This window comes from Taeniopygia guttata, chromosome 1 (genome assembly GCF_048771995.1).
Source record: "Taeniopygia guttata chromosome 1, bTaeGut7.mat, whole genome shotgun sequence".
In the NCBI taxonomy this organism is placed as follows: Eukaryota; Metazoa; Chordata; class Aves; order Passeriformes; family Estrildidae; genus Taeniopygia; species Taeniopygia guttata.
The window spans coordinates 60,913,455-60,927,350 of NC_133024.1; the positions used below are offsets into that span (position 1 = coordinate 60,913,455).

At 40.1% G+C, this 13,896-nt stretch overlaps 1 protein-coding gene across 8 annotated transcripts in view; it reads left to right on the forward strand.

Annotated features, from left to right (window-relative positions):
* The window catches only part of FNDC3A (fibronectin type III domain containing 3A), a 112,072-nt gene that overhangs the window by 71,118 nt on the left and 27,058 nt on the right, over positions 1 to 13,896 (forward strand). For all 8 annotated transcript variants that reach the window (XM_030272703.4, XM_030272697.4, XM_030272725.4 and 5 more), the window contains 6 exons: positions 751 to 809; positions 6,182 to 6,339; positions 7,515 to 7,574; positions 11,563 to 11,701; positions 12,155 to 12,208; positions 12,794 to 12,918. In XM_030272703.4, the coding sequence (XP_030128563.4) occupies positions 751 to 809; positions 6,182 to 6,339; positions 7,515 to 7,574; positions 11,563 to 11,701; positions 12,155 to 12,208; positions 12,794 to 12,918 (595 nt within the window). The remainder of the gene's footprint in view (positions 1 to 750; positions 810 to 6,181; positions 6,340 to 7,514; positions 7,575 to 11,562; positions 11,702 to 12,154; positions 12,209 to 12,793; positions 12,919 to 13,896) is intronic.

The window sequence follows — 13,896 nt, forward strand, 5'->3', positions numbered from 1 at the left end:
GAAGGCGGTGACTTAGAGTTGTCGTACCGGTCAGAAAAGCATTTTATTTGTTTCAACAGCATAAGCCATCTTAAAAACAAAGAATTGTAATTAGATTTGGTCTGTTTTTTTGAGAATTTTGTCAGGCTTTGTTTTTCTTTTATGTTTAGTTTAAGGCAGGTTAAATGAATTAAAAATGCCTGGCCACACCTTCAAAACTGAGTAGCCTGTTCACTTACACTATTGAGATAATAAAATGTAAATATTATGTGAGAAAAGCAGATAAAATGCTTTCTGTAGACTATAAATCCTTTATAAAGCTCAGCTATACCTTCAGCTGGCACAAAACACCTTTGATTGTTTCCCTTGCAATTGAGGAAGGCCAGCAGTGTTACCAGGAGGCTTCCAGCTGATGTGCAATAACATACTGTAACCTGACTGTATCTACATCCAAAGAGAAATCTGTGGGAAATATCCAAGATCTTAAGTTCTCCAGGGCAACAGTTGGTTTAAAGTTATACATTAATAAATTATAACCAGGCTTTCTGTATTCCATAAAGCACAGAAGGGATTTAGAAATAGTTTTATATTAACAACTTCTTCAGAAGCTTTTTTGGTTTCATGTTGTCCTAGATGAATGCAAGTTAGCAAGATGTTCTACTTTATAAATGCTTCTGTGTGCAGTTGTTGAATTTAAAGAGCTATTTCACTGTAAAGTTACTGCACAATATTCATGGGTACTTCTCTTTTGCTTTGATTTTGTTTTTTAAGAAAAGGATGAAGAAACAAAAGCACTGGAAGCACTTCTTTCTAATGTAGCCAAGCCAGTGGTAAGTAACAAAAGCTTTCCATAAAATCAGAATATATCTGTTGCTATTTTACACAATCGCACCTCTGTTTCTCTCTCTTAAGTTTAAAGGGTCTTTAATTTTCCATACTAAAGCAAGTTCACTTAATTTCCAGTCACTGTACTATAAACAACCAGAGCAATTTTTAGTGTATGAACATTTATGAAACTAAAATTGTCTTGATACTTCCACTGCAGAATTCTTCTGGCTATTCTGTGACTCTCAATATTAACAGAATTATTTAAAAAACATAGAGATTGTAACATTGCCAGTAGCATAATGATGCTGCTTAATGGAATATGATGCTTAACATAACTACAGAATCCATACTCAATTTCCTGCAACTTTGTTTAGTCTTAATTGTACAGGAAGCAATTTTACATACTACATATCTCTGTGCATGAGAGATACCTGGCAAGGTTTTGGAAACATCATCAAAAATGAGGTTTTGTAAAACGTTATTTGCAAAGTAGAGAAAAAATATGACCTATTTCTCTTTTAAGAGTTTTTGGCAGCTTCAGGGAAGAGAGACATAAAATTCACCACAGAAGGTGACTATCAGCAGTGGACTTCTGACCTACCTGCTTGAAAATTTACCAACATATTTTCAGTTTATAAAACTGATGCATATTTTTGTGCAGATACTCTTTAAAGCATTGTTGCCAAATTCAGTAGTTTCTTAAATTTTAGAGCAGGACAGTGTTTTTTTCTTTCATTGTCTGTAGCTTACCTGGTCCCAACTTTTCTGTGAAGATTGCACATCTTTTCCAAAAGTCTTCACTACAATCATGAGTCCACCATCTTGCCTGAGTAAAAACAGCCTGTGTTCCCCATTGTAGCATAGTCCATACTACTGAAACTCCAGGAAGAGCTTGCCATGGGTTCATCCAGTCAGTCGGTTGCTTCCTCCAATCATCTGCTACCTACCTTCTTCCCTTCACTTTCCAGGTAACCTTGCCCCAGTTTAGTGCCCTAGTCTTGATTTTTCTTTCATATGTTTCTTTACAGCCTGATGAGGAGAGGCCAAGAGAGCTGGGGCTGTTTAGCCTGGAGAAGTGAAGGCTCAGAGGGGATCTTATCAATGTATATAGATACCTGCAAGGCAAGTGCACAGAGGATGGAGCCAGGCTCTTTTCAGTGTGCCCAGCATCAGAACCAAAGGCAGTGGGCCTAAACTGAAACACAGGAGGTTCCCTCTGAACATCAGGAAACATTTTCGTACTGTGAGGACATCAGCTCTGGCACAACTTGGGCAGAGAGTTTGTGGAGACTTCCTCTTTGGAGATACTGAAAAGTTATCTGGACATAGTTCCTGGCAGCTGGCTTTACATGGCCCTGCTTAAAAAAGGGATTTGGACCAGATGACCTCCACGGGTCCCTTCTAACTTCAACCATTCTGTGATCGGTGGTTGTCCAAGTGCTGAGCAGGGATGGTATAGAGGAAGTCTTGAACACTTGGTGTCCTGCTGTGTCCGAGTATCAGGATGGGTTGACATGTCTTCAGTGCCCCTTGTGTCATTGGTGGCTAAGCAGCATGGAGGTAGGAGCTGTCTGAAATTGGGATGTTAGCAATGACTGCATTGCCAAGGGGAATTCTGAACTCTCTCTGAATGAGACTGTAAAGAAACAGTAGTTCTCTCCCCACCGTGTTCTTGCTTGAGTGTCATTGCGTATAGCTGTGTGCCACAAGTGATCTCTGCAGGCCTCAGAAGGCATCACAGGCAGATTCAGAGTGTACACAAGGCAGAAAGCCAGACTTCTGGCACTTGGAGAGGCTTATGCTTTATGAAGGCAAGGGACTGTCACGGCTGTGAGGGGGTGGAAGTCTAGCTGATGTTGGAGCTTGGGGGAGTGTGGTATGATGTGATAGGAGTCTTATGTTACCTACTTGGGCCTTGCAGGATCTCGAGTCACCCACAGTTCCATCAAGGAGATGTTTTCCTTCACTTTTTTAGTTTGTTCTCCTTCAAATAAACAAGGACTTTTTTTTTCTTGACTTCTCTTCGTGGTTCTCATCAGAAATATTCCTGAAGATTTTTTATTAATGTTTTGGCTGAAGCACTTACTATGAGGATTGTGGTTTCTGCTGGATCATCAGTACTCTGTTCTCTGGGTGAACCGTGCTGGCATGGGCAGTACTGGCTGTGGGGGTGGCCATACAATCAGATGATCATACAGGGTGCTGTCCAGTACAGTGTCCATTGCACCATATCCTACTCCAGAAAGCCTGGAGCTGTGCTGACACCTGTCCTGAGCTGTCCCATGTCTCAATGCCTGGGTCCAGGGCATGCACATCTAAATCAGGTGGTGGTCTCCATCATGATCTTTCATTCACAAATACCTTTCAGTTCTATGCCGTTATGGAATGCCTCAATTTTGCTACCTCCAGACTCCTTATCCTTTCATAAATGGCAGTGTTAAGTCAAGTTGATTAAATGATACTGGCACCAGGTGACCCTTCTACTTTGGGGTCTTGAGCTATTTATACCCAGATTTAAAATTGGAGTGGTTCTGCAGATTGCATCTCGGTGATTGAGCAAAGTTTTCACCAGCTGTCATGTCTGTTAACCAAATAACAAAGTAAGCAGAAAAGAAGACCTGAAAAAGTAAAAGCCAAATGAAGTATGATGCAGAAGGCCGAGTATTTAATAAGAGGCAATAAAAGCTCAGAATTTCAGGGTTGGTTATATAGCATATACATCCCTTTGGAGAACATAATACTTTCTGGTTCTGTGTATGTTTGCGGACTTCTGGCATGGGATACACCTCACTCATAGTTAAGTATGTTGGGTTACTGTGAATGCAGTCCAGATTGCCCATGATAAAACTGCTCTTTTGTTTGACCCAAATGGCATGTGTAACATATTTAATAAGGGTATTCACTTTGGCAAGCTGGATTGTTAATGAAGACAAGCTCACCTCTTGTTTCTACAGTGCTAGAGCCTGACCCAGGTATTAAACTCTGCTTTGCAGAACACATGGTGTTCAGAGTTGCATCCAGAATCAATTGCAGCTGCTTGTATAAGTATACAAAGTAATAAGTTTTTCTAAAAAGCCACTCCCAAGTGTCTCAGAACACATAATAGTAGTGGATTCTCCTGATCTTAAATTTTGGCTCTTCAAAAATACATTTTCCATATCTCTCACAGTGGTAGAAAATACCTATGTATGAAGGAAATGCAATAACTCAGATGGCAGTTTGGCATTATCAAAGTGTTAGATGGGGTGTTCTGGTCAAAGCACTAAAGAAAATGGATCAGTAGGAGATGAGGAGAACATTGAGAATTATCAGATTCTATAGGTGAGGGGAAACTCAAATTCTAGCAGTCTTAGCTGGTAGTAAGAGAGACACTGCCTGGGTACTAGGGGAAAAAATTCAACTGTTAAAGTAGCTAAACCTAAGAACAGATCATCTTAAAATAGATCTAACAGTCCTGAAGTACAGTAGGTCCTTGGGGAACCTGCATTTCTTTTCCTCAGGATCTCCTGCCACTTGCTGCAACTCAGGAGGGTGGGGTAAAGACTGGCCAGGGGGGAACTTCATCAGATGCTTCCCACAACTCCAGAGACTTACAAAAATGCTAGAATTTTACTGCAGTCGTTATAGATAGTGTTTGTCTAGTTGGTGATTCCATCAAGATAGTCATGGAACTTTTCTTAACCAGATTTTAAAGAGAAACTTCAGTGTTTAGTCATACCAACATTTAATCCCTTTTAGGATATGATGTACAGTCCTATTAGTGCATAATGGTTTAGTGACATTATTTCCAAGACATTAAGGCTCACATAAGGCTCACATACCGCACATTCTGTTTGCTATCAATAAGTCATGTCCTCTCTGCTTCATTCTTGAAGCTGACCTATTCAGTTTTTTCAGTTCATTAGATGATAGTAATTTGAGAGCACCAGTTGTGAAGATAGTTTTTTGATTCTGATACTCTGATAATAGATTTTCAAAAGCAATTATTCCCCAAATAGACATACACTACAGTCATATTGTAAAAGTAGTAATTTCATATAATGAAATGTGTGTTGAGTTCTCTTATAAATTATTTGAAACAGTAGGTGGGTGCAACATATAAACCACGATAGCAGATGTGCAATACTTATGAACTGCCACAAGTTTCTAGGCATTCTTCTATAACAGATCCTAAAAAATTGTAACCACCTGCATGCACCTGTGCACTCACCTACAAGGGACACAAGCATCCTCAGCCCCTTGCAGCACATATGGTTTCAGACAGCGCCCACTCTTTTGGGAGTGTGGGTGCCTCTAGTCACGTGTCTCCTTTGGAAAATGTGGCTACTTCAGTAGCTTTGTGTGTGACTGCATTGTTCCCTAGAATCTATTGTTCCCTACAATCTGCTAATCCACAGACCATTGAGAAGGCTCTCCACCAGGTCACATGCACTCACCTGGGCTGCAAATCCATGCCTGCTGTGCCCCAAGATGCTGTTGCATCATCTGGGGTGCACAGCATCCATCAGGCCTGGGTTAAGGCAGCAGTGGCTGGCAGGGCAGTTTCTCGCACTGTCAGGCTAGATTTTGATCATCGCTCTGTTCCGCTACAGCATCTCTTACTCACCTCCCCCATTACCAATTTTCATGCTACCTCTGCACTTGTAAAGCTGGTGACTTCTATGTTTCAGGAGTCTCTTGTGATTCTCTGTTTCCATTTGACCCACCTGGGGGTTACTGCCCTTTGGCATGATTAGTGTGCTGGGACCACTTGTTGGAAAGTTGGAGGTCACACACACTGTGACCTCCACATACATACTGTGACACACATACTCCTATTTTTCTGTCACACCAACTGTTCTTATCCAGGCCTTTTTGCAATGGGTAGGGTGCTCAGGCAGACACCACTACAGAAATTCTTCAGGTTATTGTCTCTATGTGTATGTATATGGACGTTTTGAACATGCTTTCATCTCCCTATATTTCATAAAAAACAAGAAGGTGTTAAAAAAGTCATCATACCAATGGCTTCCAAGAAAAAGGTGCTAGAACTAGCATGCTTTAATTAAGTGCCCGATGTCCCAGGATGTGCTTTGCCATCCCTGGCCAACACGCTGGTCCATGTTTCAGTAGCCCACTGGGTGGCATTATGTACCAACAGGCATCTCTGCCCGCAGCCTCCTGCCTGGCATTGCATTTTTCTCATGGCATTCCTTGTATTTCCAACCTGATTTCATCTGTAAAATTAGTTAGTAGCTAGTGTATCAGTATAAATACTCTGATGTGCTAATGCTATGTGATTTTCCTTTCTCTTCTTTGATCTTTTGTGGCAAAGTAACATTTATATACAATAGCATTTAAATGGCAGAGATCTCAAAACTTTGTGTTTGTACAGGTATCTGATATTCAGGCAAGAACAGCACTGCTGATGTGGTCCCCTCCATCCAGTGATACCGGAGAAGACACAGACAAGAATGACATGCCAGAGGTTTATACTTACGAAGTGATGATTTCAAGTACTGGAAAAGATGGAAAGTACAAAACTGTGTACATGTAGGTGTTGGCTATTTTTATTTGGTCACTGCTGCACTGAAAGATGTGTCTTAAAACCTCATCAAAAATCTGCTTGTTTCCAGAAAGTTAAATCATTAGGAGTTTTGTGTAACTTCTGTTTTGAAATTAGCTACCTTTTTTCAGTAGTATTTGTTTCATTTTATTACTGAAGTCTCTGCCATCAACTGGAATGTAAAGATCTTGTTCTTACATGTTGGAGGCATATTTTAATACCACTTTAGCTGTATTTCAACCAGCTGCACTAGACACCATGAGTTCTCACATAGTGAGATATACAAGTAGTGAGAAAAAGAAGTTTGATTTATTACTTTTTATATCAGCACATGCTTCTCCTCCCAGTAAGGTTATCCCTCCTTTCACTAAAATTGATCTTGGTAAGAGACAGTCTTATGATATGAAAAGAAAAACAAGCAAATTCACACAGAATGCAACTCATAGCAGTAGCAAAGCAAACAAAACTGTTCAGTTGTTTAATTCCTAACAAAATAATTTTCAGTCAGTTTTTTGCAATTTGGAGAAATAGGACAGTAAAATATAGAATTAAGGGTATAGAGTTCTCTAACAGTTATAAACCTTTGTATCTAGCTAGTTTATCTTGGTCACCTTCCATGGATTTCATGCAATTGAAAGTTGAGTATCCCTATTCAAGAAACTAGCAGCAGAGAAATGACCTTTGCTAAGATAAGCTGATGTCAGCAAAAGCAGACTAACAGATGTTATTTTGGTGCCTTTTCTCTTTCCTAGGCTCTAACAAGTAGGTATGTGCAGTCGGGTACAGTTTATATAATTGTTTTTGCAAGGCTGGACTGAGCTGCTGTAGGCTACAATACTTCGTGGGTTTTTTGAGTAATAACATACATGCATCCACATGCAGCTTGTCCTACTAAGTAAAGGAGAAAATAATTGCTACTCTTTAGAAAGCAGCAAACAAGAAAGTGCCCCAAAACCACCAAGGCAAAAGGACCCAAATAACACAGGAATCCTCTAAAATTCAGAGATAAATGCATTTACACATTGCTGTATTTAGCAAAAGAGAAACTCTTAGCAAATATATTTCATAGAAGGTGTTTTGAGTTAGATAATACTCATCTTTTTTTTTATAAATGTATGGAATTCCGAAACAGTCTTTAAAACAAACTTGTGTTTCTTTCCAGTGGAGAAGAAAATAAAGTTACTGTAAATGATCTCAGGCCAGCAACTGATTACCATGCAAAGTGAGTATCTCACTTTCTCTTCATCAAATTCAGTGGAAATGTTTTAGAAGTTTCATTGCGTATTTGCCTAAGTCTTCAGAGAGGGTCTTAATCACTTCTCACCCTCTTTTGAGTCACAATCAGCATTTTTGACTTAGCTAACCACTCAGTCCATGTTGGACAACATAAGACAGGATTCGTGCACATTCATCCTACATTCATGGTCTTTCCTTTATGTTAGCACAGTCACCTTTTTCTGTCCTTGGAGCGAGGCACAGATGCTGCTTTTAATTTCCACAAGCAGCAAAGTGTCTTGCCCTGGAAGATGCTCCCTGCTTGGCCACCTGGAGGTCATATCATGCTACTTTTGCTTGGCTCCAGTAGATCAGTAAACCTGACCCCATACACGTGACAAAATGTGCTCAGTGTAATTCTACCCTTGTAGCAGAATTGACTACTTCAGCAGGTCAGAAGAAATAGCATAGGATAAGGAAGATGTGGTTAGGTGTTGTTCTTCCCCCTCTTTTTTTTAAATATTAGAGAGTCATCTGGAGCTGAACTTGGCAAGGTATGCAAAGACTAAGGGCTTCTATAGCTTTGCCAGCCAGAAACAAAGGTCAGGGAAAGTGTATCCTCCCAAACAAGCACAACTGGAAAACTGATAACTATGGATGAGGAAGAGGCTGAGGTACTCAACAACCTTTTTGCGTTAGTCTTCACTGGCAACGTCTCACACCTCTCCAGTGGATGGGCAGCAGCATGGGGACTGAGGGAGGAAAGTCCCTCCCATAGTGAGAGAAGAACAGGTTTGAGACCACCTGAGGAACCTGGATGTAAGTCTCCATCTGATCAGATTAATCCCAGAGTCCAGAGGGAATTAGCTAATGTAGTTGCTAAACGACTCTCCATCATATTTGAAAAGTCATGGCAACCAGGGAAAGTCCTGTGTGGCTGGAAAAAGGAAAACAGTGCACCAATTTTTTTAAAGGTTAGGAAGGAAGACTGTGGGAACTTCTAGCCTGTCAGCCTCACTTGTGTGCCTGAGAAGATCGTGGAATAGATGCTTCTAAAAGCCATGCTAAGCTACATGAATGACAAGGAGGTGATTCAGGATAGCCAGCACAGCTTCACTAAGGACAAGTCCTGCCTGACGAACCAAGTGGCCTATGATCAAGTGACTTGTATCAATGGACAAGGGGACTGCAGATGTTACTGGTCTGGACTTCTGTAAGACCTTTGAGATAGTCCCCCACAGTATCCTTCTTGATGGATGAAGAATTGGTTGGATGGTCACATTCACAGAATAATGGTCAGTGGCCCCATGTCTAGATAGAGATTAGTGACAAGTGGTGTCCCATAGGGGCCTGTCTTGGACTGCTACTGTCAAATATCTTCATCAGTGACAGAGACAGTGGGATTGAGTGAGCTTCCAGCAGCAAACACCAAGCAGTTGCAGTGTCAGCCACAAAGTAGTGCAGTTGACACACCTGAAGAACAGGATGCCATCCAGAGAAACCTGGACAAGCTTGAGTAGTGAGGTCATGGGAACTTCATGAGGTTTAACAAGGCAAAGTGCAAGGTGCTACCCTTGGGCCGGGGCAGCCCTGGTACCAACACAGGCTGCAGGATGAAGGAATTGAGAGCAGCCCTGCCAAGAAGGATGTGGTGGTCCTGGTGGCTGGAGAGCTGGGCATGACCTGACAATGTGCAGTTGCAACCAGCCCAAAAAGCCAGTTGGGTCCTGGGCAGCATCAAAAACAACATGGCCAGCTGGGTGAGGGAGGTGGTTCTGCCCTTCTGCTCTGCTCTGGTGAGACCCCACCCAGAGTGCTATGTTCAGCTCTGGGATACCCATCATTAGAAGGACATTCACCTGTTAGAGTAGCTCTAGAGGAGGGCCACAAAAGATGTTTAGCCTGGAGAAAACTCAGTACTTAGAGGGCTCTCTAAGAAAGATGGAGACAGACATTTTAGTAGGGCCTGTTGTGATAGGACAAGAGATAATGGTTTCAAACTAAAAGAGGGTAGATTTAGACTAGATATATGGAAGAAATTTTTTGCACTGAGGGTGGTAAAACACTGGAACAGCTTGCTCAGAGAGATGGTGGATGTCCCATTCCTGGAAACCATTCACAGAGAGGTTGAGCGGGGCTCTAAGCAGCCTGTTCTAGTTAAAGATTTCTCTAGCTTTTGCAGGTGAGTTTGGACAAGCTGACCTTTAAAGGTCTCTTCCAACCCAAACTACTCTGTGATTCTTGGTTTAAAAAAAATAGCGTAAATACAGCAGTTTACAAATAAATAACATTGCGAAGGCAGAAATGAAGGCCTCCTGAAAAGAAGTGCCTTTTCAGGAGGTAATGGAAAGTGTAGAGTACCTTCTTAGACATGACTGAATGTCCTGCCTCTCTTGATTTTGTGGAGAATTCCAAAATCCCTGTGTACTGACCAAGGGAAGCAATTTAGAGGCAGCTGGTAGGAAGCACAGGGAACATTAGTGTGTCAGAGAATGGTTCCCAGTTAACAATGTTCTGCCTCCTTCCACATCAAGTTTAGGGTAGGATTTGCCTCATACTATAGCCTTTTTGACATTTGCTCAAGTGGGAGAGTTAGGTTCCCAGCCTTTGGTGTGAAAGGGTCTACACCTCCCAGAGCTGTTTTCCAGAGTATTGTCTTCGTTGTCAAACTGTAAGCAAAAGAAGGTTGGTCTGTTCTTATGACAGCTCTCATTTAATTTGAGCCTCTGTATTGCCTGGAGCACAAGGTCAAGAGAAGGATGAATGGTAAGTTGGCTCTAAGCTCTTTCAGATGAAAGTGTTTACCAGTGATTTTGTTCCTCTTTTTAGTAGCATTTACATATTTTTTATCCCAACAAGTTTAAGGTTGAAAATTCGTGGAGCATAAGGGTCAATGCCTAGAAATTATTTTTTTTCTATGTCCTCTTCTATCAGGATACATTAATATTTTTTCTTGCTTAATTCTGGTTGTTGTAGGCAGTATGTAGGAATCGGTGGCTTGGCCATCCAAGCTCTTCCTAAACATATTTCTGCCAGTATGAACACTGCAGAAAATCAATAAAGACTGGAACGACTCAACCACCAAGATAACTGACGTATTACATATTTGCAACTGTATGCAAGCGCAAACAACTTTGTGTTCAACTTTAGTCACTGTTTGAATGTCTTCTCTCTGTTTGTGAAATCTATAAAGCCAAATTTCCTGTGACTTGCTGTTCATGCATCAAAAATATATCAGGATTTTTTTATCTTCTTAAGATGGCAACTCAGATCTTACCTTGGTAATCAGAGGAAAGGGTCTTCTGGAGAATTTTGGTTTTGGGTTTTTTTTCAAAGGAACAGATGAATAAGAAGAAAGTAATGTGCCATTGACCCAAAGAAGAGGAAAAAGGCATAGCTGCACAGCTTAGGGGGCAGGCGGAGACCAGGTCATTATCATGTATTTCCTTTTGGAGACAAGCCTTTTGAAAAACAAGCCATTTCTCTTTGAGACAGATGCAAAATTCACTCTTTTGAAGTATGTGGAGAACTAATTCATAGCCTTACTAAAGTAAAGGACAAGGTGAACACGCTCAGCAGGACACTCATTTGAGTGCAGAGGATACTCTGAGAATACATCAACAGCTTTGTTGTGCTTATCTGATGAAAGCACTTGCAGAAGAATTATTCATAATATAAGTTTATATCACTACAACAGATAATGAGCCTGCAAAATGCTGCCATTATTTTCCAACCACAGTACAGTTAATAACAGACATATTTCAAATATAATTGCAAAACTAAAGCCGACTGATGGTAATGATGTACATCCAAAGTAAAGGACTCTTTTCTTTCTTATTGCTTCTATTGACCAAGATGTTTCCCCCAGTTATTTATTTATAACAGTGATATTTTAATAATGAAGCAGCAAGGCAACAACTTAATTCCAAATGCTTGGTTTTCTTTGGAAACAATACAGATTTTGAAGCATAATGTTATTGACTCTTCCACTTTAGAGTCCAAGTAGAATGCAACTGTGTAAAGGGAAGCCCTTCAGAAACAGAGAGTTTTACCACAGCAAGTTGTGAACCTGATACTCCAAATCTGCCCAGGATAACTAATCGGACCAAAAATTCTCTTACTCTTCAGTGGAAGGTAAGGATTGCTTTTCAGCCTTTAAAATAAATATTTTAAGCTCTTCAGAATTGTTGTGGATTTATCAATAAAATACCTGTTAATTGAAACTGAAATTTTTGTCAAACCTACTCATTTGAGTCACAGTTCCCGGATTTGAAATAGATTTACTGGATTAAATGTGGGCTTGAGTGAAAAGAGAAGGATTCACAGAAAAGCAAGGAGTCTTTCAAGGTAAAATTACTGAGTTCAGTACCCACTGCATTTCAATGACTGAATAACAAAAAAAACCCCATAAACATGGAATAAGCATTCATTGTATGGAAACTAAATTAGGACTGTCTTGGCAAGTGAAACAATTATATAAGGGGAGAATTATTTGTCTTCCACTGTTCTTACGGTTTGGCCCACACATGCATTTTTAAGTGGTCTTGTATCCAGTTAGAATTCTAATTTTCTTGGTTTATGTTACAGGCATCTTGTGATAATGGTTCCAAAATCCACAGTTACCTTTTAGAATGGGATGAAGTAAGCAAGTTACTCTATTGTTTTTTTTAAGTAGCTGTATGTGAATGTGCACGTTAAGTTGTGTGAAAATTAAGATTTCTGATTATAAGCATGTGACAAGTATGTAATTCCTGAAACAATTACTAAAATACAATTACTGCTCAGTTTTTTTTCTCGGGAGATATAAAATTAAAGGATCCTAATTGCATGATTCTGCCACTCTTAGTAGTAGCTTAATAGTGTAGTCCAATACTATGTTCAAGAGCTGACATGAAAGCTGTAACAGTCTTTCTTTTTTAATAAATGGGTGGATCAACTATGGCCTCAATGATCTTGCAGTCTCTACCTAGACAGCTATCCTGAGATGGTAGAGGTGCAGTATCTTCATGTCTTTTATTCTTTCAGCCCCAGGGAACTGGGAAATGGAAAGGAAGGAAAAAAGCTGCTAATTTAATACAAAGTTTCATATGCTACTGCCTCACCATAAGGAGATTACTGAGTTGTATTTAATTTCAAAAAAGAATTTTGCTTCATGTTTATGTGTATTTTAATTGATTGATGCATATGTAATAAGGTGAATAATATGATTAACTTACTACTTTTTAGGGAAAAGGAAATGGAGAGTTTTGCCAGTGTTATTATGGTCAACAGAAGCAGTACAGGATCACTAAACTATCACCAGCAATGGGGTACACCTTTAGGCTAGCAGCCAAAAATGACGTGGGAATGAGGTAAATACTATTACATACATAAATAATGAATTCATATACATGCATGTGCTACTTTAGGAAAAACATGTGGTGCCATTTAAAGAAAAAGGTCTTTTGTCAAAGTGGTCTGAAAAAGAATATAAAATATATAATATTTCAGTTGGAAGGCACCTACAGTGATCATGTAGTCCAGTGCTTAGTTAATTCACAGTATGTGATTGGATTATTCTATTTGCAGATAGCCTTTGTGCTATTGTGAGATTGTCCCTTCATCTGTCTGTTAGTCTCCCATTACCCTGGGAAATAGACAGAATATGACCTTACCATATCAGTGAATTCTTTGGAAGTTCTAGCCTTTATTATCAATGCTTAGGATATGTGGTTCTTGCTTTTAATTGCTAGTTTTCAGATGTTATAGAACACCAAACTTTGTTTTGAATTTTTGAATTAATGACATGTGACTTCAGTGGAGAATATAAGTAAGAACTTGGAAAAAAACGTTTTGCGAAGTTATGCTTGCATTACTGGGTGTATTAGTTCTTGAGTGGGCTTCTTTGTCATCAGGCAAAGTAGATGCACCTGACTAACAATCACACTTAGCAGAGCTCATCTCCTCTACAGCAGACTCCTGGTGTCCACACTACTTCGTAATACTTGGACCTTGGGGTCCTGTGGGGCATAAAAATGGAGTTTCCCTCACCATCAGCATAAAATTGCTTTTGGTGGTCATTTTTTTTAATTCAAATATTATGAACATTGTGCTGCAGCTCACTGAAGTGGTGTTTTTATAGCATGAAATAGAGGATGTGTGTTGTATGTCCTTCTGGCAGAAGGAGATGCTTGAAGCAACAGTGCCTGCTTGGCCAGTGTTAAAGAACAGTGTTAAGACTAGGGAGCCAGACCCAGGTCACAATTCATGCTGGGCAGAAGGAATCTGCTGTAGACTATTAAGTATGTGAAAAACACAGCTGGCTCAGGAGATCTGAGGCATGTGCTTGG